Source organism: Pelodiscus sinensis, chromosome 1 (assembly GCF_052426305.1).
Source record: "Pelodiscus sinensis isolate ZL-2025 chromosome 1, ASM5242630v1, whole genome shotgun sequence".
Classification (NCBI taxonomy): domain Eukaryota; kingdom Metazoa; phylum Chordata; order Testudines; family Trionychidae; genus Pelodiscus; species Pelodiscus sinensis.
This window is the reverse complement of record NC_143052.1, coordinates 244,231,057-244,252,923: the sequence shown is the minus strand read 5'-3', so window position 1 is coordinate 244,252,923 and position 21,867 is coordinate 244,231,057. Positions and strand designations below refer to the sequence as shown.

Below are 21,867 nucleotides of genomic sequence, written 5' to 3'. Positions count from 1 at the left end.
ACTAGAGCATCCTATGAATTTAACAGCATCTGCTTCCCTGATGTTCCATTTGTTCTTTCACCCTCATCCCCACGTCATTCTCCTTGTTACATTTCTCCCACGTCAAATGAGTTGCTTTATCCTCTGCTTTAATTTGACATGGTATGGCAGGCATCTCACATTTTCTTTTGTTTCAGCCTATGGTACTGCTAGGGATGTGCAACAGGAATAGACTTGGACTGTAAGCTGTTAGTTTCAATCTGCTGTTGAGACAGTGTCATGTGCAGGAGCGTAGTTGCTTCACCACCATCACCACCAGAATGGCCTCAAGGCTTGCTACAAGCAAACAGGGCCAATGGTAGAAAGGCAGAGAGTGGCCTACTAGTATACTAGTGCAGTATCAGAGCTGGGAGGAAACATATCACCTTGCGGTTTGGGATCACTAAGAGCCAGGAATAGCGCCCAAACAAAGCTGAGATAAGGAGTGGCTTTGTGTTGCTGTCTGATGACAGAGCAGCACTGATGAGTTCTAAGGAAAGCTGAGTGTGACGGCACTCCTTTGGATGGAAGGTCTCAACTGTGTGATCTGTTTGGAAGGCAAGCAAATTAAGAGGTTAAAAAACCCCCAAAAAGCCACCTCTCTTTTCTCCTGCCCCCTGCAACAACCTAAGCCTTGTCAAAAAGAAAAAAGGCTTATGAGAGAATTATTTTATTAATTAAATGATGAAAGGGCAGTGTAAACAAAATTGAGGAAAATCTAGGTGTCCGAGAGAATGACTGGGAAGGAGGAAGACTCTCTTTTTAATTGGCTTGATTGTTGATAGAAAATGAGAAATACTTTCAGTCCTTTTTCTTCTTGTAAAATTTTGGAAGCCATCTATACACCCTTCCCAGCCTCCATAAGAATGAGTGTTTGAAGGAGAATGCCACTATCACAGGAGATTAAATTAGCCGCTTGCAAGCAATGAGAATTTGGTTGAATTTTGACTCTGATCATCTGAAAAAATGTAACTGCTATAGGTATTTAGTACAATTTTAACTGATACGCTAATTTATTTTTTCTTTTAACAAATATTTTAACTTCAGAATGTGTCTTAATAATTTAAAAGAACTGAAAAGAATCTTTCCCAAAACTTTTGATTTCCTGAAAATAGAATAGAAGAAGTTAGTCAGATTTTGTTGTCCGTGTCCATGACTGACTGCATTATGGTTGTGGGGAGTTCCTCTGGGTTCCCTTGTGTTTTTTTTTTTTTTTTTTTTTTTTTAAAAGGCCAAGATTTTCAAACTTGGGTGCTTAAGGTTGGACAGTTTTATCCACTTTAGGTATATTTGATCTCATTTCTTGTGTTAAGAGGTATTGAGTATCCACAAATTTCATGGATTTACTTTAGGCACCCAACTTGATCTTGGTGTATAAAAAGTGTATATAATTTCTGCAATTCTAGTATTTTACTGTCATCTCTACAGACATTGGGCTAGGAAGTGATTCCGTATGTGCACGACCCTCATCTCATCGGATAAAATCATTTGATTCCCTTGGATCCCAGTCTTTGCACAGTAGAACTTCAAAACTCTTTCAGGGACAGTATCGAAGTTTGGTAAGTTCTGTTGGAATTTAATCATATTCAAGATTTTTTTTGCCCCCCCCCCCCCCGTCAATATATATTAAAACAGTGTTGCAAGTCAAGATGGGTGAATCGAATTTCACAGATCTTTGACTGTTCTCTTGCTTATCTATAATTGGGACCTCTGAAGTTCTGCTGTGTTGCAGTGGCTTTTTTTTTCTTTCTCTTCTGAGATTTCCTCTGCCAGAAATATTTCTGTTATAACAATAAGTACTTCTCGTTGCATGCATGCATACATTTTTCTTTGATTTCTTTTCTTTTTTTAAATAAAGAAGCACCTCTCAAAAGGACAATTTTTCCATCTCCTCCAATGGGACTGTGCCATCCCAACTCTCCAGGATTTCCCAGGGCAGAGCCTCGTCTAAAGTTTTGCTTACACAGTTTTAGAGGAGACATTTGGAAGATTTTCCAGCCACTTGACAGTTTTGGCAACAAACAAGTTGATGTAACACAGATTCTTTGACACAACCTCACAAGAGTCTACTGCCCAATTGAATCACATAGTTAACAGACTTTTGACTTTACTGGATAGACAGAGACAAGAGACTGCTACCCCCAGCACCATCCTCAAACAGCTTCTTCAGGTTGAACCTCTCTAGTCCAGCACACTCTGGTCTGGCAACATCCATGGTCCGGCATGATTTCAGTTAGCCAAATGTTCACTTACCATGGGTGTGGCTAGGGATGTAAGAGACTAGTCGATTACCCGATAAACCTAGGTTTATTGAGGTAGTTGAATCACTACTCGACTTGTTTCCCCCCTCCCAGTATCTGTGCCTTGCTGTATCAGAGGCAGCAACAGGAGGTGGGGGGTGGGGAAGAGCAGGAGCCATCTTAAAAGCCAGTCCCCCCCCCCCCCCCACACCATCTCTGCGGGAAGGCAGAGGTGCAGCGGGGAAGTGGTGCGAGTGGGGACTTAAGCAGTCCCTGCTCGTGCTGGGTCCTGACTGCTGTGCCTCCGCCTTTTAAATGTAGTAAGTGCTGTGGGCATCTCTTATTACATTTAAAAAGCAGAGGCACAGCGAGCATAGTGAGCGCCGTCTCCTCTCTTATCGACTAATTTAATAGTTGATGGAAATTTCATTGACTACTCAATTAGATAAATTTTGATTAATCAACATTCTTAGATGTGGCCAAGTTTTTTGCAGTCCCATAAAGTTTGTTTACCGCCTCTAGTCCTGACCCTCAATATTCTGTGCTGTTATGTAGCTGTAACTTACCCCTAAATTTTTTCTGAGCGTCCAGCAAGCAGTGGAAGGGATGCTAATGGCATGATTTTTATTATTTATCTACTTATTTTTTGTGCCAGTGCAATAAAATTGTGTAACAACACTAATACTTGGTTATGAAGAGAGCTGATAAGCGTTGGCTAGGCATAGGCTAAATCAAGGTGTATCAGTATAGTCCTAAATTATTAAGCAGCATTGCAAGTATTGTTCCATTTATTCACCTCAGTGAAATAAAAATAAGAGACCCACTCGCCACAATACTGACCGCTCATGCCATAGTTTGGAAGCTGTCAGGTCCCAAGGGTGCCAGACTAGAGAGGTTCAACCTGTTGTTCCTTCTTATTCCCAAAATATGCTGGCCCCAGCCCCAGATGTATCTAACTTCTCATCCACAGGATCATACTAAAACCAAAAGGATATATGAAAATGAACACTTGAGACATTTATTTATTAACAATTAAGTCGTCATAACAATAGCATGTATATTAAAAATGCAACTTTAATTGCAAGTTTCCACTGCAAGCAAAACTCTTCATTTTAGGAATGTTTTTCTGGCTTTGTCGTGTGCAAACTCATTTGTAATTGAAGAAAAAACTTATTTACGTGCAACAACAGTGCTAGTGGTAAGCATTGCAAGCCCATTCAAATGCTTTTGTCCCATTATAGTACGATGATAATTCACTTGTTTTAACACACTGAATGTGCATTCACCTGAAGACGCTGGTTCAGGAGGACTGACACAAATACATAATGTTATTGTGATATTAGGAAATGCAGTCGACTGGCTGAAATCAAATATTTCTCGAAGCAGTCCAATTTAAAGTTGGTGGAGTGTCTACAGAGCTCTCTTAAAATTTCATTGTTGTACCTTCGTTGAAACTGTTCAACCACTGAATATAGATCTTCATCACATTGTCCTCTGAACTCCCAAAGGAATCCAAAAAGTGTACAAATTAGTCACAATGACTCAAATTGACGTGTAAGACCAGATTTGATGGAATCAATAATAACTACAACAAAGTATTGGTGCAATAGTGCCTTTCTGTATGAGATGGAGATGTTAGGCTGTGTTTGGTGGAAAACTCAGATGAATTGTCAATACCCTGTGCTGCTGATTTGGACTCAGAAAAGATAGTATCCCATTCATCATGAATCTTTTCAATATCTTTAAGAAGTCATTCAATGTTATCCCTGATCATCAAATGTAACATTGCGTACTTCAATTACAAGATTAGTTTTGTGGATTATTTTTAGCAGCTTCATCCACATACATGGCATTAAAATGCATTCAAATTTGGATGTATACTTCCGAATTGACTTAAGCTCAGTGCGAACCTTTGCTGTGAAAGTAAGAGATTCAAGCTCACTTAAAGCTTTTCTCAGGGTTCAAATGCTGTGCAACGGGTTTAATGCTATCAATTCATGCTGACGATCTTGTTGACATGCCATGAAGGGAAACAGGTAGCAGTTGCTGCTTTAGAATTTCCCACTTTCGAGGACTGCTACTGGAGAGGTTGTACAATTGCTAGATTGTTCCAAAGTATGTGATTGCTTCCTTGTATGATTCAGCACAATCAATGCTGATAACATATGTTGTGTGGTTGCCACAACTGGAGAAAATACAGTTTGGATTTTGCTCAATGACTACTTGTACTCTGTTGTACTTCCCAGCCATATTGGATCCATTGTCACAGGCTTGGCCAATGGAGACTTGAAAATTTATTTTGAATTTATAATACAGGAGTGACAATTTCTTTTCCAGTTTTTTTTCATGAAATTATTGAACAAAATGAATCATTCTTCAATTCAAATCTTTGAACTTTCTGCAGTTTTAACATATCTAACAACCAAGGTCATCTGTTCTTTGAGAACAGTCTGGAGCTGCATCAGTAATAATCAAAAAGTATTTTGCATGTCGAATCTCTTCAAGAATTGTTTCCACAAATGTCCCACACAGTTCAATAAACTCATTTTGTATTCTGGTAGACTGATAATGGACTTGCATGCATTTTCTTCTCTCTTGTGATTCACAAACACACTTAATATGGCCTGATAAAAGTAGGTCATACTTGCTAAGAAAGTTTCCATTTGTAGGGTCACCGATACATTGACTGGAACCAAACAAAGCCAGTCTCCGTTCCGAAAGGAGAAAAATGACATTCAGTATGTGCTCAAGGAGTTTTTTCCATTTATCAGTTTCTGTGTTTATTTCACTCGCATAAGTTTTCAATTGAACTATCAGCTAGTGCTGCTGTACTAGCTGATTTCCCTGTCACATAGTTACCATTATGCGATACTGAAGTTTCATGTGCAGGTATTCAGTCTTTCAACTTCCTCCAACCGCTACTGATGCTCCAATCAGGTGGATCAGACAATACTGATGCATTTGAAGTATTACTGTTAACAATGAAATAGGGTACACAGTAAAGAGCCTGCTTTTCTATGCTCCAGCAGAGCCAGTCTCTTGTGTAGATATCTCCATTTGGAAGAGTTTTTGTCAGCCGACAATGGGGAAAAGCATGATTTTCAGCATCTTTCGGTATATTACTTGGATCTGAAAACTAACTTTGAGAAACGACTGCATTGTTGAGGTCCTCGTTTTCTGCCTGCATAGTCTCTAAATTGAGCATAGATTCTGAATCAATCGCTACTGTTAGCATTTCTGTGTCTTAATAGCTCCTCATTTTGAAGCAGTCACATTGACATGTCATTTGTGGGTACAAAGTTTTCATCATCAGAACTGGAAGTGTCACTGTCAGTATGGCCACCGTCTAATAGCTGAGAAATGATGTTGTTGGCTTTAAACTCTTAACTGTTGCTCAACTCTTTTGCTTTCTCCATCTGTTACTTGAACCACTTTCAAATCTTCACTTCATTTTTATAAAGGGGTTCTTTTAAACACGGAAACACGCAATAAGTTAATTCACTAAAGGCTGCTGGTTTATACAAAATTTTAATTGTATATACTTTTCAATGAATATTATATGATAATGGTATGGGGGTGGTGTTTACTACGGCCCTAATAGTCTTATGTCAAAGTCTTGACATTTCGTCTGCTAACCTGTTCCCATGATTAAATTCCTCATATAACTGGAGCATTATTATGAATACAAAAATTGGACGATTGGCAGATTAGATATAAAGTTTATTAAACAACTAGAATGAAAAGTTTATTATCTCAAAGAGGCCTTTACAGGTGAATCTAAAACTGGATGAAGAGGTAGTTTGCAGCTGAGCCTGATATGGTTATTGTATACGAAGACACCTAAGACAAAAACAGGAATATGAACATTTCCTATGCAGAGATAAACATCTAATTTAAATGTTAAACTCACCCTCAGGCCAAGCAAAATCACTTTACAGTAACAGAATTAATTATGACTTTCAAAACCTCTAAACTGTGCAGAGACTGTAAACAGCGTTTCATAATGTAGAATCACTAATTACAAAATCTACTCCAGTCACACAGATGAAAACTCGAATGTGACTGAAAAGTTGGCGAAGGCCTGAGGTCCCACAATGTCTTAAATCAATTTTTTGCATGTATGTATATATAGTTTGTTGTAACTGCTAGGTGTATAATTATGTCAAAATTTGAGGTCCCTTTGTCTCCTGAGGCCTGAGCGCTTGGCAATCCAAGATATACCCAAATAATCCTTTGTCTATTGTAAAGTAGGACATGTTCCTGTTCTTGGTTCTATTTTGTAGACTTCCTCTACTGTAGATTTTGTAATCTCTTATTGAGTGTGCAAATGGGCATACTGAGAGTAAAGTGCTTGATGCTCAAATGACCAGACAGTGATAGAGTTGTCTGCTATCTCCTGCCTAAAAGAAATATTCCTGAGGTATGTCACCTTCTGGTAGAGTGAAGCCAGGTGAAGACCTTAATTTTTTTCTGTTTAGTATAGATATTTAACTCCTTATCTTATCTGTACCTATGTTTTGCATGATTATGCTAACTAGCGGGTTACTGGATTTCAGAGCTCTTGTCGCTTTTCCGTGAACTATTATGCACACATCCAACTAGGGATGTAAAGGATTAACCGGTTACCTGGTAAGCATTCACCTTACCAGCATGCTAGCATAGTAACCGTTTAACCAGAATCCAGCCACAGTAGCTGCCCCCTCCCCACACACAGGCCATGGTGTGGTGGGCATGGCCCGTTCTGACTGAAGGAGCCTGCTGAGCAATGGGCTGAGCTGGGCTGGAGCAACCTCATGGCTGTGGCACACTGAGGCTAAGGAGCTGTTCAGCCAGGTTGTGCCCACTGCGCCACAGGTGGTGACTGCTCCTGTGGCTCCCCGCTCCCAGCGCAACACGGTGGGCCAGTTAACTGATTAAATTTATAGTTTAACAGGCTACATTTTAAATGGGATTTTACATCTCTATATCCAACCCTGATAATCTCTGTATAGGCCTAGGCGTCCTCTGTGTCCAGTTGACACCAAGAGTTCCCTGCCTCTCCCCTGTCTCTGAAAGGTAAGGAACCCCGAGAAAGAATCACTTTTAGCAATGAAAAGGTTTGAAGGGAGAGCCCAGCCTTTTCGTTTAGTGTGAAACATTAACACAATGTAAATCTGTTAAAGCCCTTGTCCTGAATTTCCCTCCTGAGACCTCTAAGTCTTGGGTTCTAGATCACTGTTACCAGAGAGCCCTATGTAGGCCTTGTGTACACTTCTTGGGCCGTTGAACTAAGTTATGCAATGTCAATAATTTTAAGTTATGCAACATCTCCCTTCAGCTCCACTTACTCTTCTCATTTTTGTGCATTGCTGGAGTTGATAGAAGAACGTTCGCTGGTCAGTTAGCACATCTATATTAGATGGGACATAACCTCTCCTGCTGGGATCAGTTGTTGCCTGTCAGTGCAGCTTGAAGTGAAAACATGGTCTTTCTCACTTCTCTGGTGAAGTTAACATGTAATATCTGCAGGAACAGATTGCTAGATGGAGTCCTTGGACCGTTTTTCCTCTCTCCTTCATGCTCACTTGCACACATGATTAAATAGTACACATGTGGTAAGATTCAAATGCTGTATATGCATGAGCACATGTGTGGGGTAAACTCTAATTATGCAGGTCATCCCAAATGAGTAGATAAACCATTTGCACTGAAATACATCCTGGTGTATTCTATACACATGATATAATTTAAGGAAAATACTTAGGAAACGTGTTAGAGCAATGGTTTTCAAATACTTTGTATTGATGACTCGTTTCATACAGCAGCCCTCTGAGTGTGATCCCCTTACAAATTAAAAATGAAGTGGTATTTAATTAAATGGAGGCGTGGAGTTGTCAGTCTCATGAAACAGACAGCTTAAAACTCTCTGTAACCCCCTGAGGGGTCCATGACATCCAGTTAGAACTTCTGTGTTAGTGGGTTTGGTTTTTTTTAAACATTGCCACCTGTTGTTCTTTGGCTTGTAAAACTAGATGCCTTCATTATTATGTATCCAGCTGTAGAGGCTTCAGAGAGGGAAATATTTAAACTAATATATGTAAAATATTTCCATGCAGTATTGCTTTTCTGTTCATAAATGCATTCTGATTTTAAAGTCTGATACCACAGGGCCCTTCCAGAGGAATAGAAACAAGTGTTGACTCCCCCCCCCCCCCCCCCTCCGTGTGTGTGTGTGTGTGTGTGTGTGTGTGGTGTAATCAGAGTGATTGATCTCTGATGATGATGATGATGACTGAATTCAATGGATGTTTTTAGGTTTTAGAAAGTCTTTATTTTTATGTGCAGTCCCATACCAGTTCCAGGCTGTGTCATAAAAATATTCTACCTTAGAAGAGCCCCAGATCCAGCATTTTTCTTTTTCACTTCAGTAGTCTTAAGATGCAATGGGCCATTTGGTGACACTTTTTAAAAATAATAACAAAATTGTTTACACAGAGTATAAATTTAATCTTGTTGGTATTAATTATTATTATGATTATTATTAAAAAGTGGTGGGATGATTCCTGTGATTGCAATGTGAAAATCAAGGGTTATAACCTATTTAAGAAAGATTGTAGGTGAAAAGGGAGGATGAGAAGCCCTCTGTATCACAGCACAGTTTGATCTTGGATATTTCAGAGGGGTAGCCGTGTTAGTCCGTAACTGAAAAAACTTAAACCGTGAATGGTCCTCAGGGTTGTGGGCAGGGTTGTGCCCGCAAAAGCTCATGATACCATCTACATTTTTTGTTAGTCTCTGAAGTGCTTTTTTTTTTGCTATTTTCTGGTTTTTAAGTTTGATCTTGAATGCTAGTGGATGAATGCCCTAACTGATAAAGCACATGATGGGGTATTTGGCATCTGCTACAGACACTAGATCATACAAGGTCTGTATGACTGGCCCCTATCTATAATGTATAGGAAAAAAATCTGCATGATCATGGCGGAATTCAGTTTGGCTCACACATCCTGTTGGTCTCATGTATAAAAACAGTATAAAATTCCAGTATAAAAACAGTCTGGGAATTTCTATATATTATAGATGACTGTTTCCTAACTCATGTTGCTTCTAACATGGGAGAGTTCAACATTGTCTCCTCTGAAGAGGTGCAGAGGATCTGGAATTGAGTGCTTATATTGTGCAAACTGAATGAAGTCTGCACCAGTGGTGTATATGCTTCATATCTTAAAAGGGCTAACTTCACAAAACTGAAAATAATTATGAGCCAAATCATCTAAAGAAAATTTAATCAGAAAAATGTGAAGGATAATTAGGACTTTTTTAAGAATGTTACTACATGTCCCAAAAGCCACAATCCTACAATGGAATAAGAAGGCTGTATTTTTTTTTTTTTAAACAAGACTTGATTTAGCGGGGAACAAAAGGCAGCGCTCACAAATGGAAGAATTGAGAATTTGATAGTAATGAATATAATCAGAAGTTATCAATTGAAGAAAATTGAAGCAAAGGGGCACAAGCAGAATTCTATGGTAAGCAGAGTTAAGGAAAACGAGGAGTATAAGTTATATGAGGAACAAAAAAGTACTAACAGTGGTATTGTTCTGTTAGTAAAAGGCAGAATTATTAATAACTGTTATGTATTTGGAGAAAAAAATGGATGATTTAGTCATATGAGGTCATTTTTTCCATTCTACTATTCTTTCATGAGGATGTTAAACATCAGCTACTAAAAGTTAGACCTCTTATAAATGATCAGCTTCAGAACTTGTATCCAAGATTTTTAGAAAAACTGTCTGAATCATGCCAGATCAATAATATTGAGGGTTTTTTTTTTTTCAATAAGACTTGGACCACCAGAGAAGTTCTAGAAGATTGGAAGAAAATGTACCAATATTTAAAACGAGTGAACAGGATGACTTGCCTTGGTCGTGGGGAAGGCAATGGAGTAGCTAATAAGGGACTTGATTAATTAAGAATTAAAGAAATGCAGTATAATTAATGCCAATCAACATGGGTTTATAGAAAATAGATCCTATAAAATAATTTTATATATATTTTTCGCTGACGTGATATGATTGATAAAGGTAATAGTTAGGGATGCAAAAGTGTAGTCGATTAACCAATAAGCAGGGCTTGACAAATGGCGGCGAAACCTACTCGCCAGTCCCACACTGCGCATGCGCAAGACCTGCATTGCGCATGCACGCACCGCCGGTGAACGGGGCGACTGGTTGAAATCAAGAAGATTAAGTGATTTGTCAATCCCTGCCAATAAGCAAAAGCTTACCCCCCCTCCCCACCTCCGCTCCAACAGTAAATTTTTTAGCAGGCTGGCCAGCAGCCTGGCACAGTCCTTGCTCATGCTAGATCCAGGACCTACACCTGCTGCAGCTCTGCATTTAAAATGTATTAGGAGCCAAGCAGTGGGTCTGAGAGCTCAGCCCTGCCTCTGGACAGGCAACCGGGCTGCGAGGGGGAGCTGGTTTTTAAACTGGCTCCCCCTTGCAGACCAGCTCCCACCTGGCGCCCCGTGCTGCTACTTTTGTGATATGGAGGCAGCAGTGGGGAGTGGCAGGGGGCTCCTCGGGAGTGGGGCCAGAGTGCACTGGCTGCCAGCCCAACCCCCGGGGACTATAGAACAGTTGAGTAACAGATAAGAATTCATGAGGTTAATCGACTATTCAATTAACCAATACTTAACATCCCTAGTAATAGTGCAGATCTAGTATACTTTGATATTTAGTAAGACATTTTGATTGATAGTGTATGACACTGATTTAAAAACTTTATATCTTTCTAGTTAACATGGCATACATTAAATGGATTAAAAGATTAGCTGATGGGTCTCAAAACGTTGTAAAGGAGAAACAGTATTTGAGCAGGTGTGTTTCTAGTGGGTCAGTTGTTGTGTCTGTCCTATTTAATATTATCAGTTATCTGGCAGAAAATCTTAAATCATCACTAATAAAGCTTGCAGATTACTAGGAATACCTGTGTATATGATTAATCGATGAGTCTGGGCTCATCGGTTAATATGAACGGTTGCACGCAGCCCCGTCCCTCTGTGCTGCTGCTGCTGTATCAGAGGCAGCAGTATGGTGGTGGGGAGGCAGGAGCGGGTATGCACAGAATTGCTTGGCCCCCCATGTGTAAACATGTAACCGCTGAAATTACCAGCAGTTACACGTTTAAGTAAATAAATAAATTTTAACATCCTTCTAGATTAAACACAAATTGGGAAGTGGTAAATAATGGAGAGGACATAAAGGATATAGAGAGCTCCGGAATGATTGGCAAACTGGGTGTAAACAAATAACATTAGTTTTTAATATGTCCAAGCATAAATGTACACATCTAGGAGCAAAGAATGTAGGCCATACTTACAAATGGGAGAGTCTATCTTGGGATGCAATGACTTTGAAAAAGATCTGGTGGTCATGATGGATAATCGGGTGAACATGAGCTTTGGCCAGAAGAGCTAAATATGATCCTGGGGATGCATAGACTAAATAGTCTTGAGTAAGAATATAGAGGTTATTTTACTTCTGTTTGATGCTGGTGTGACCACTGCTGGAATATTGTAGGTAGTTCTGATCAGTATTGCCTCTAATCTTTTCCATTCATGTGTGTATTTTTCCCATTCATGTCGAGAATAATTTTATGTGCACAGAGCCATGTATTTGTGCACTGCCAATAGAAACACAGACATAACTGTGAGCTCTCTGCTAACCAGTATCTCCTGAGCAGCCACACAAGCACTAAGCTTACAGGTAACTATGGTTCTGATGTCCACAATTGAAGAAGGATATTGATAAATTGGAGAGGGTTCAGAGAGGAGCTGTGAGAATGATTAAAGAGTATGAGAACATGTTTTATAGTCTGAGCTGTATTAGCCTAACTAAAAAAAACGTAAAACACAATAATGGTTTTGTAGTACCTTAGGGTATGTCTACACTACAGTGTTATTTCGAAATAGCTTATTTCGAAATAACACATCTACACGTATTTTCATAAACACAAACTCGTTTTATTTAACAAAACTGGGGGAGGGGGATGAAACTGGAGAAAGGAGACGAGAGTGGAGGAGAGAGAGTGGGAGAGGGGAAGCGGAAACCTGGGAGGAGGGAGCTGGAAGGGGGAAGCAAGGAGAAGGGGGGAGGGAAAGCTCAGAGTTGGGGGGGGGGTGTCTCACCGGACCTGCTCCTGGGTTTGCATGTAGCCTTTGGTGGCCAGGCTGGCAGCTATCCTGCCATATACGGCTGTGTTCCTCCATCTAGTGCAGAGATCATGGACATTGGGTGCATCCTCCCCCAAACCTGAGTAAGGTCCACCCATATCTGCCAATGGCTTGCTAGCTCATGTTTTGGGGCCACTGGTTCAGGGGCAGTGACTGCTGGTTCTGGGCTGGCAGGCTTGGGGCTGGCACAGGCACTGTGGCCAGAGACACCCTTTAAAGGCTCTGGGGTGGGGAGGAGGAAGAGGAGTGTTCTTGGTTGAGGCAGGCGTGGCCACAAGGGCACCTTGGGAAGGCTGGAGGCCCCCTAATTTGAAATAAGTGTCTACACAGCGCTTATTTTGAATTAGCAATTTTGAATTTGGTGTTATTCCTCGTAGAATGAGGTTTACCAAATTCGAAATAAGTGCTCCACTATTTTGAATTTTATTTCAAAATAGTGGTTTGGATGTGTAGTTGCTAGTAAAGTTAATTTGAAATAACAGCTGTTATTTTGAATTAAGTTTGATGTGTAGACATACCCTTAGAGACTAACAAAAATATATAGATAGTATCATGAGCTTTCGGGGCACAGTCTGTTACCCCAAGTTGCACTGGAGATTACCCCAGGGTTACACTCATGGATTTGTTAAATGAGGAATTATCCTCTATAGGGTTAAGCTAAAGGGGAAAAATCCATCTCTCTCTCTCTCTCTCTCTCTCTCTCTCACATTCATTCATGCTGTTGTACCAATAAAAGCAAGCAGGATCTTATGAGGGGGATAAGGCAAAAAGACACATTTATTGTAAAGATAATAATAAAAAAATAAAGAGAAGATAGAAGCAAACAACGTTGTTTAACTACTTAACCCTTATACATATAAACATTCATTCATCCATTCATTCAGGTTCTGTGTATTTGTTATAGTTACTAGCCTGGAAGTTGCTTGTGACAGAATACTGGCCAGGTACTCTGTACACAAGTGATGGTAGTGGGGAGCGAAGTCCTGATCAGATGCGCATCTGAAACTCCTGGTAGGCTGGCAGCAGAACCTTGGACTCTGATTCCATAGTTTTTTAGTCCAGTTCTTATAGGAATTTCTTCCTATACCAGTCTATGGAAATTGCTGCATCATGCTGATGTCTTCAGGGTGGCTGCCAGGTGCTCGTCAGTGATCTCATCGGGTGGACCTCCAGTACTTGGTTTTCTCCACTTGACACCTTTTGGTTGCACTGGCACCTGACGCCTTCTTCAGCCCTTTGCTGCTGTATTCTCAGGCTGGCACCTCTCAGAACCATTCATTCATCGTCCAAGCACTCTCTCTCTTACATACATTCCCTAATTAATGTTTCCCATACAGTATTTTGTATAATAATAAAAGTTGTAGTTACAAAAGTTTCTGGGTGGTATTGCTTAAAACATTCTCTGAGTGCTGAGTAAAGTTACAATGTTTTAAAGAGAACAGGCGCCAATTATGTAACAATGCCCTTAGTCAATTACAGGGCTTGGCTCCCATAGCAGAGTTAGTGGCTTGACAATGCATTGTTACAATGTATCTCTGCAATGTCAATTTCAAGCAGCCCCTTGCACAAGTTTGAGCATACCTTGGGACACAGAGGGGGAGCTGTTTCTGGCTACATAGGATTATATTCTTAACAGTTCTAAATTACATGACCTAATACATTATATTCTAAAGGGGCAATAATAATAATAAATCTAAACATTTAACAATCTTAACTAATAATAATAATAATAAGAATTAATAATAAATCTAAACACTTTAAGTTGTGGGGAACAAATTATGGGGAGTCACATTTTTAATACATTGATATGTTATCCCTACAATGCCTTCAGGCACACTCACACTTACACAGGCAAGGATTTCAGAGAGCGAAAGAGAAAGCCAAGGCATAGGATGTCCTGAGCATCTGCCTGCAGTCATGGTGAGCTGATCATAGAGAAGGCTTCTGCCATGTGCTCTCTCCTTTTGTTGGAACTGGGCAGCTCCTGTCACTCATGCAGCGTCCTTTCTCACTGAGGAGCATGCCCAGGCCTCCCTCGATTTGGGTTCTTTGTTTGCTTAGAGCAGCAGTGTCTCTGTGAAGTGCTTTAATTAGTCATCTCCTGGCTCTTGGCTCCAAGTTTTTTTTTAGCCTTGCTGCTTTCCTCACCCCCAAACAAGCTCCAGCCTCCATTCACACACACATTCTTATCACAGGGTGGAATACAGCTTAGAATAAGTTACAGAATTTAAAAAGCAAAGCAGCTGAAAGTTACAAAGAAACCATTAAAAGCTTCAAAGCTCAGTAGTTGCAAAAATAATTTGCAAGGCACAGCAACTGATTGAGAACAATCTCCATCTTAATCATCTACAAATCATCAGTAATAAAGTGACTTAGAAGACAACTGCCTTCCCCCACTCCCCCAAACAGTGTTCACAATAATGCTGTCAGCAGCAGGTTTTGTCATTCTCTAAGTCAGGGCTACTTTGGAAGCCCCCGGGGCCACAATGATACTCTCAGCACATGCCAAAGGCCTCAACTTAAGCATGGTTGCATATATATGTGTCAGCCGACGGTCAGGGCAGTGTGTGTGTGTATGTTTCCGAGAAAAGGTTTAACGTCCGTGCCTTTACTGCTAGGACCGGGGTCCCATCGCAGAGGGTGGCCAGTAGGCCAACAGACGCCCCGTTATATAGGAAGAGCTTATTACATCTTAGATTTCAGCTGCTAGAATTCATAATTCCTTCGCAGCGGGCAGCCTTGGAGAAAGACTGAAAGATGCCCCAGTGGATCCTGTCACCTGGGAGTGACACAGATCCAAACGCCTAAGCTCTTCCTATAACTGTCCCTTTAGACCGGCTGAAGTTCTTTTAAATTGTGCTTGGTTCTGTTACAGCAACTGAAGGAGGCAGGTTAAAGCTTAAACAGTTACAGGTTTATTGAGGAAGCTTATAAATCATATTGTTGCAATGGCTATTGCTCTATTTCTTAACTATTAGCAAAATATAGGTCTTAAAAATGGTTACAAAGAAGATAAAGATAGAAAAATAGAAATAATGGTACCAAGTAACAGCTTACTCTTTCTATGTGTACACTTAAGACAGAGGACCACATCCAGGTACCATTTTTACCCCCTTCTGTGCCTCTCGACTCGAGCATGTCAGTCCAGGGCCGGTCCCTCAATTCCTAGGAAAGACGAAAATACGAGGTGGGCGTCCCCATAGAACCTCGGGAGGTCAAACACCTAACCCGACCAGCAGGTAGAGGGTAGAATGACACTCAAAGTGAGTGTGTGCTGGGCTCATCTTTTATACTCATGGGGTCACGTATTTCTCTTTCTTATCTGTAATGCCAATTGATGCTGGTCTGTCTGCTGTGAGACCAGTTCTTACAAGGGAGTTGTGAACTTAATTTACACTTGTAAGAGAGATTTGAGATGATTAAATTGGAAGTACAGGACATTGTTTTCTCAGTGGGAAATTCCCCTCCCAGGGACTGTGTGTGTGTTCGAATCAACATAGGTGCCAGCCGCAGCCTCGAGGCCAGCTTATTGACTTAACTGCTCTCTATCCACATATCTGTGTTTCAGCTTCTCAGGATCAGATGAGCCAGCATAGACTATGCTGATTTTATTGCTCCTTCTCTGTCCTGTATGCTTCAGAGAGGCAAATAAGATGGATGATATGGGGTTAGTCTTTCTGGCCACAATATGCAAATAGCTTCTTTCACGCTTGTGGGCATGAATACAAAAATTAAGCCTTATGCTGCGGTGCCAGACCCAAGCGTGACCAGTGTGAGCCAGTCAGCACTCAGGATGTTAAATATCAGTTAATTTACTAGTTGAGTAAACTAGTCGATAGGCACGTCCGCATTCCTCCTTTGAAATGTACAAGAGCCCCTAATTTCAAAGGAGGACTGCGGAACTCCGTGTGCAGCCCGGGGCCAGCGGGAAGGCTCGCTGACTCTGGGCTCCACAGAGGGCACTTACCCTTTGAATGCACAAGAGTCCCCGGGGACTCTTGTGTATTTCAAAGTGGAAGCACATGAATGGAGCCCGGAGTCAGTGGGACTTCCCACTGGCCCTGGGCTGCGTGCAGCGTGCCAGCTTTGGGTGGTGGTTATAGTGCATTTCAAAGTAGAAGTACCCGTATGGAGCCTGGGGTCAGCGGGGAACTCAGAGTTCCCCACTGACCCTGGGCTCCATGTGGCACTGATGCTTTGACATGGCACGGGAAGCTGCGGTCAGCTCGGGGCTCCCCAGCTGACCCCAGGCTCCGTGCGGCATTTCCAAGGAACCTGGGATCAGCTGGGGACTCTCCAGCTAGCTCCAGGCACTTTGAAAGGCCGTGTGGAGCCTGGGGTGAGCTGGGGACTCTCCAGCTGACTCCGGATTCTGCAAAAATGCCTTATGGATCCTGGGGTCAACTCAGGACTTCCCAGCTGATCCCGGGTTCCGTGATGCATTTTCGCATACCCAGGATCAGCTGGGGAGTCTCCAACTGATCCCAGGCTCCATGAGTGGAATTTCAAAGTGCGTGGAGCTCTGGGTCAGCTGCGGACTCCCCAGCTGACTCGGGGTTCCTTGGAAATGATGCATCGAACCCAGTATCGGCTAGGGAGCCCCCAGCCTACCCCAGGCTTCAAGCGCTGCTCCTTTGGAATGCCATGGCAGCGTTTCAAAGGGGCAGCCTCGTACAGCTGATCCTGGGTTCTGTGTGGCGCTGTCCCTTTGAAATGTCACCACAGAGCCCGGGGGGCAGTGCCTCACAGAACCTGGGATCAACTGTGTGGCGCTGCCCCTTTGAAATGCCGCCACAGCGTTTCAAAGGAGCAGTGCTGCACAGAGCTCTTACCGGGCTCCATGTGGTTCTGCTGCTTTGAAGTACTCCCTCTCTCCCTCCCCCCCTTTTGTTGCCTCTGTCTAATAGAGGCAGCAACGTTGGGGGGAAGCGACTAATCGACTCAGCTATCTGCTAAGCATTTGCTAAGCATGTCCTTAGCATCCTTAGTCAACACCTCTCAGGCTATGCTCACAAGGCTAAATAGCCAGCACTTCCCACAATGCCCCGGCACTCCTCCCTGGGGGCAAGAAATGCCAATACTCTGTACCCATCTATTTCAGCCAGCCCATCTGTTTGCCTGGGGGGAAACCTCACCGTTGTGGAGCCGTGTTCCCAGTGGAGGCCATGTTCAAAGGATCCTAGCTGTGTGTTGAGTGGCCCTACTCTTAAGTGATGTTGGCAGGACCTTATGTTTTCCGGAAATGTATTAAACCGCATCAATCAAGTAGCTCCAATTTAAAGGGTAATAGCTTGGGCAGAGGCTTTACACAACACAGTCCACTTCTTCAGATGACAGTTATGCAACCCTTGCTTCATATTTGTCCTCTGAAGAAGAGGGTTGTGCCCATGAAATCTCATGATACTATTTTTGTTAGTCTCTAAGGTGCTACCGGACCATGTTTTATAGTGATAGACTCAGGGATCTCACTGTGTTTATCTTACCAAAAATAAAATTAAGGGATGACTGGATTAGTCTGTCGTTACCTACATGGGAACAAATATTTAATAATGGGCTATTCAGTCTCACAGAGAACTGTGTAACATGATCCAAAGGCTGGAAGTTGAAGCTAGAGAAATTCAAACCGAAATTAAGACATACATTTTTAATGGCGAGCATAATTAGCTCTTTGTACAATTTACTAACATTCATGGTGGATTTTTATGCTATTGTCATTAAAACATAGTTACAGTGATAATTTAAGTCCCATCCCAGTCCCATCAGACCTTCAAAAACCTTTAAACAAATTTATTTCAGAAGCAGTCTGTCTTTGATGTTAGAAAATGAGCAAAAAATTGTTCTATGATTATACGAAAAACTGAAAGACAAATGTTTTGGTGAGACAGCTTTGCCCATTGATACTAATAACATAAATTCCTAGACCTTACAGCAAGAAGGAACCATCAGGGCTCTGATGAGGTGTAGTCACAGCCGACCCCTCAGGGGCGCCTCCTGGGGTGCTGACATGGGCACTGCCACTCGCCTTCCTGCTCTCTGGGGCTCCTCACTGCTCGGTCCTGCTGGGCCACCTCCCTGGTCTCCCGCAGCCCAGGCCCCAAGCTGAGGTCCTTGCCCCCACTGGGAAGCAGTACCAACACTGAACCTCCTCAGGTCCAAGGAGAGTGCAATTTAGGGCCCAACCTCCTGGGATAGCACTCCCTAGATGGGATCAAACCCCAAAGAATTAGGGAAGCCCCCTTTAGCAATGAAAGGGGGAATGTGCACACTAGTTGCCCCCCCAGGTAACAATTATTTACATTGGGTTTGATAGAAAATACAAATGATTTTATTAAGTTGAAGCAGTAGGATTTAAGTAGTAATAAGTGAAAGTAGTCAGAGCAAAGTAAGTTACAAATCAAAAGAAACAAAACAGCGTGGCTAATTTTCCACTGAAACATCAGTGCAAACTTAAACTCACCCTATGACCTCTTTTCCAGCTGCCCCTCCAAACCAGGGCTTTCTTCGACACCCTGGGGTCCCTGGCCCCTTCCTTCAGGTGCAGCCCAGCCAAAAGACCCAGACCTCTCCTCTCCTATTCTTTTTGTTAAAGGATTGAGGCCATTCCCTACCAACCACTGCTCAGGCTGAAGGACAAAAGACGTAATTTAACAGCTGAGGGTAACACCCTCCATGTCTCTCATTCATACATTTGAAACTCACACATTATTCCCCACTCCCTGTGTCTAATTTTACACACACAAATGATACATACAACAGAGTAAGATAAACAGAACCAGCAGATCGTGACATGAAGATCGATGGGTTACATGAAATAATTCGCTCAAACCACCTTTGAGTTATGTATATTCATGTCCATGAGTCCATTTCATAAACCATGGGAGGGGGAGTCCATCACAGTGGGCATCTAGTTTGACCTCTTGCGCATACCTAGGTTACATAATTTCCCCCAGCCACTCGTATAATAGGCCCATAGCTTTTGCTTGAGTTACTGAAGACCTGAAATCTTGACTTAAAGACTTCATTACAGAGCATGCACCATTTCATGAGTTCACATGGGCAAGTGACCAGTGCTCAAAGCTACAGAGAAAGGAGACCCCTCCCCGCATCCTCCGCAGGATCTCTGCAAATCTGATCTGGGGGAACATTCCTTCCTCAAGTACGGTGATAAATTGAACCCTAAGCCATGTGGAAGAGCCAGTAGCCAGACCTCTGGGAAAAAATTCTCAGTAGTAAGTCAGACCCTCTCCCATCTAGTATTCCGCCACCAGACATTGGAGATATTTGCTCGTAGCAGCTGTGGATGGACCATATGCTCGTTGTATGCAGTGCCAGCATATTATGCCCTTCATGATCTTTTCAAAATCAGTCTTGAAACAAGTTAGGTTCCCCTCACCTCCACCCTGGCTACATTCTCCTGGGAACCGTCTTCCATGTGGCACAAAATCAAACCATTAAAAAAAGATTGAAACACTTGCATTTATTTCTTCAATTAGAGTTGCAGGTTTGCTATTAGATGCTGCAAGTGAGGAAATAGAGGAGAAAAGAATCAGCGGAGATACTAACGCAAGATGTTTGGTTGAATATAAAATATGATCTGTTAATGGCTAAGGCTGTTAAAGAGCAGTTATTTGACTAATCGTGTACAATTTGTATTGGCTACATGATTAGTCGATAAGGGCTGCTCTGCAGAGCTGCAGCGGGGGTGGTTCCCAGAGCCAGTGCAAGCCAGGACTGAGCAGTCCCAGCTCGCACCTGCTCTGGACTGGTGCAACTCTGCTTTTTAAGTGTAGTAAGAGCCTGGTGATTCTTACTACATTTAAAATGAAGATGTACAGCCATTCCGGAGCTGGCAATGAACAGGGGCTTCTTGACAGCAGTAGCCCCTTTCCATGGGTGGGGGACAAGGTTGCTGTTCCTCCCCCGCATTGCTGCCTCTCATACAGAGGCGGGGGGAGGAGATGTGAGTAGTCGAGTACTCCATTTGACTATCCAATAAGCTTATGCAAGTCGACTAGTTGCTTACATCCATGTTAATGACTATAATCTAGCATACCGGCAAATATTGTTACTATTTACTGTGCTTGAGTCAGTGTCTGAAAATAAATCTCACAAACCGTTGTGTCCAGGTTTTTGCTGAAAACACCATCACCGAAATCAGGAGGAAAATATGATGAGGATGTGACTATCATTTGCCCAAATAATTAAAATAGAATGGAAAAAAAGAGAATTTTTGTGAGTGACATCTTACACTTCTGAGCCAGAGACTATTTAATATTAATGAAGAAAAAATTACACCTAATACAAACTTAAAATACAGTGTGGATGTTCAAAAATACTTCTGCAACCATTATTTTTATATTTGAAAAATGGTTGTCTTAATAAATGAATCACGTAGTTATTGAATTACCGCCAATAAATCTTTGTGGGTTTTTTCCCCACACCCAATTCTCATGATTTGCTTAATTTAACTGGAATTTGAACACTTCAATCCTAACTCTCGAGATCTGACTCTCCTAATATGACCTTTTACATAGGTCTAACTTTAAGATTTTGGTTCAGGTCTATCTGTTGCCCTCTCCACCGGTCTCTGTCTTGTACAGAATATTTTTCCAGCTAAGTTCTTACATTTTTTGGTAGTTATAGGGTTATCATACATCTGGGTTTTCCCAGACATGACCTGTTTTTTGGTCATCTGATCTTCATCTGGGCAGGTTCTTGAAATGTCTGGGATTTTTCCTTGATTGTTCCAGATCAGAAATACCCATTTCCGGAGAGCCATAGCTAGACTCTTTAGTTTTCCAGGTGAGCAAGCATACTTGAACTCCCTGCCCTGGGTCTCTGTCATTTTTCCACTTCTGTTGCATTGTACCCTGGGCAATTACTGTACTCCACTTGGCCTGGCTTGGCTATGGCCCTGTCTCTCCTCCACACTCTGATTGGTCCTTCCCCTGCTGGTATCTGCCCACACAGCTACTGGCCTAGTCTGCTGGGTAAATGGAGCTGCCAACTGTCTCTTGGCCAGGCAACCTGCACCACTGCTGGGCCTCAGAGCCTAGCAGGGAGGGGTGCTCAGGCCAGCCACCAGCTCACTACAGGGAGGTGCTGACTGATAGGGTGGTACTGTGTCCTAGGCCAGTGCCACCCATCTGCCATCATGACAGGGAGTGTGACACTGCCCCTCACCTAGTGTGAGACTGTAAGTATCCCCACCAAAAAACCTTGCCCAACGCGTGCTCCTCCAACACCCTAAATACTCTTTCTCAGTACACACCCCCTTCTTCCAGAACTCTCCACCTATACCCTGCCCCACTGCCCATTTTCCTCTCCTGGCAGTGTTCTCTGTTTATAAACTTAGTTCTGTTCACAGAGATCTTGAATCTGATTTTTTGAATA

At 42.2% G+C, this 21,867-nt stretch overlaps 1 protein-coding gene across 7 annotated transcripts in view; it reads left to right on the top strand.

The window, feature by feature from the left end:
- Positions 1 to 21,867, top strand: part of ARHGEF7 (Rho guanine nucleotide exchange factor 7) — a 195,135-nt gene that overhangs the window by 71,421 nt on the left and 101,847 nt on the right. For 6 of the 7 annotated variants that reach the window (XM_075918578.2, XM_075918736.2, XM_075918554.2 and 3 more), the window contains one exon: positions 1,447 to 1,577. The exons of the other annotated variant lie outside the window; for it this stretch is intronic. In XM_075918578.2, the coding sequence (XP_075774693.1) occupies positions 1,447 to 1,577 (131 nt within the window). The remainder of the gene's footprint in view (positions 1 to 1,446; positions 1,578 to 21,867) is intronic. 7 annotated transcript variants of the gene reach the window in all.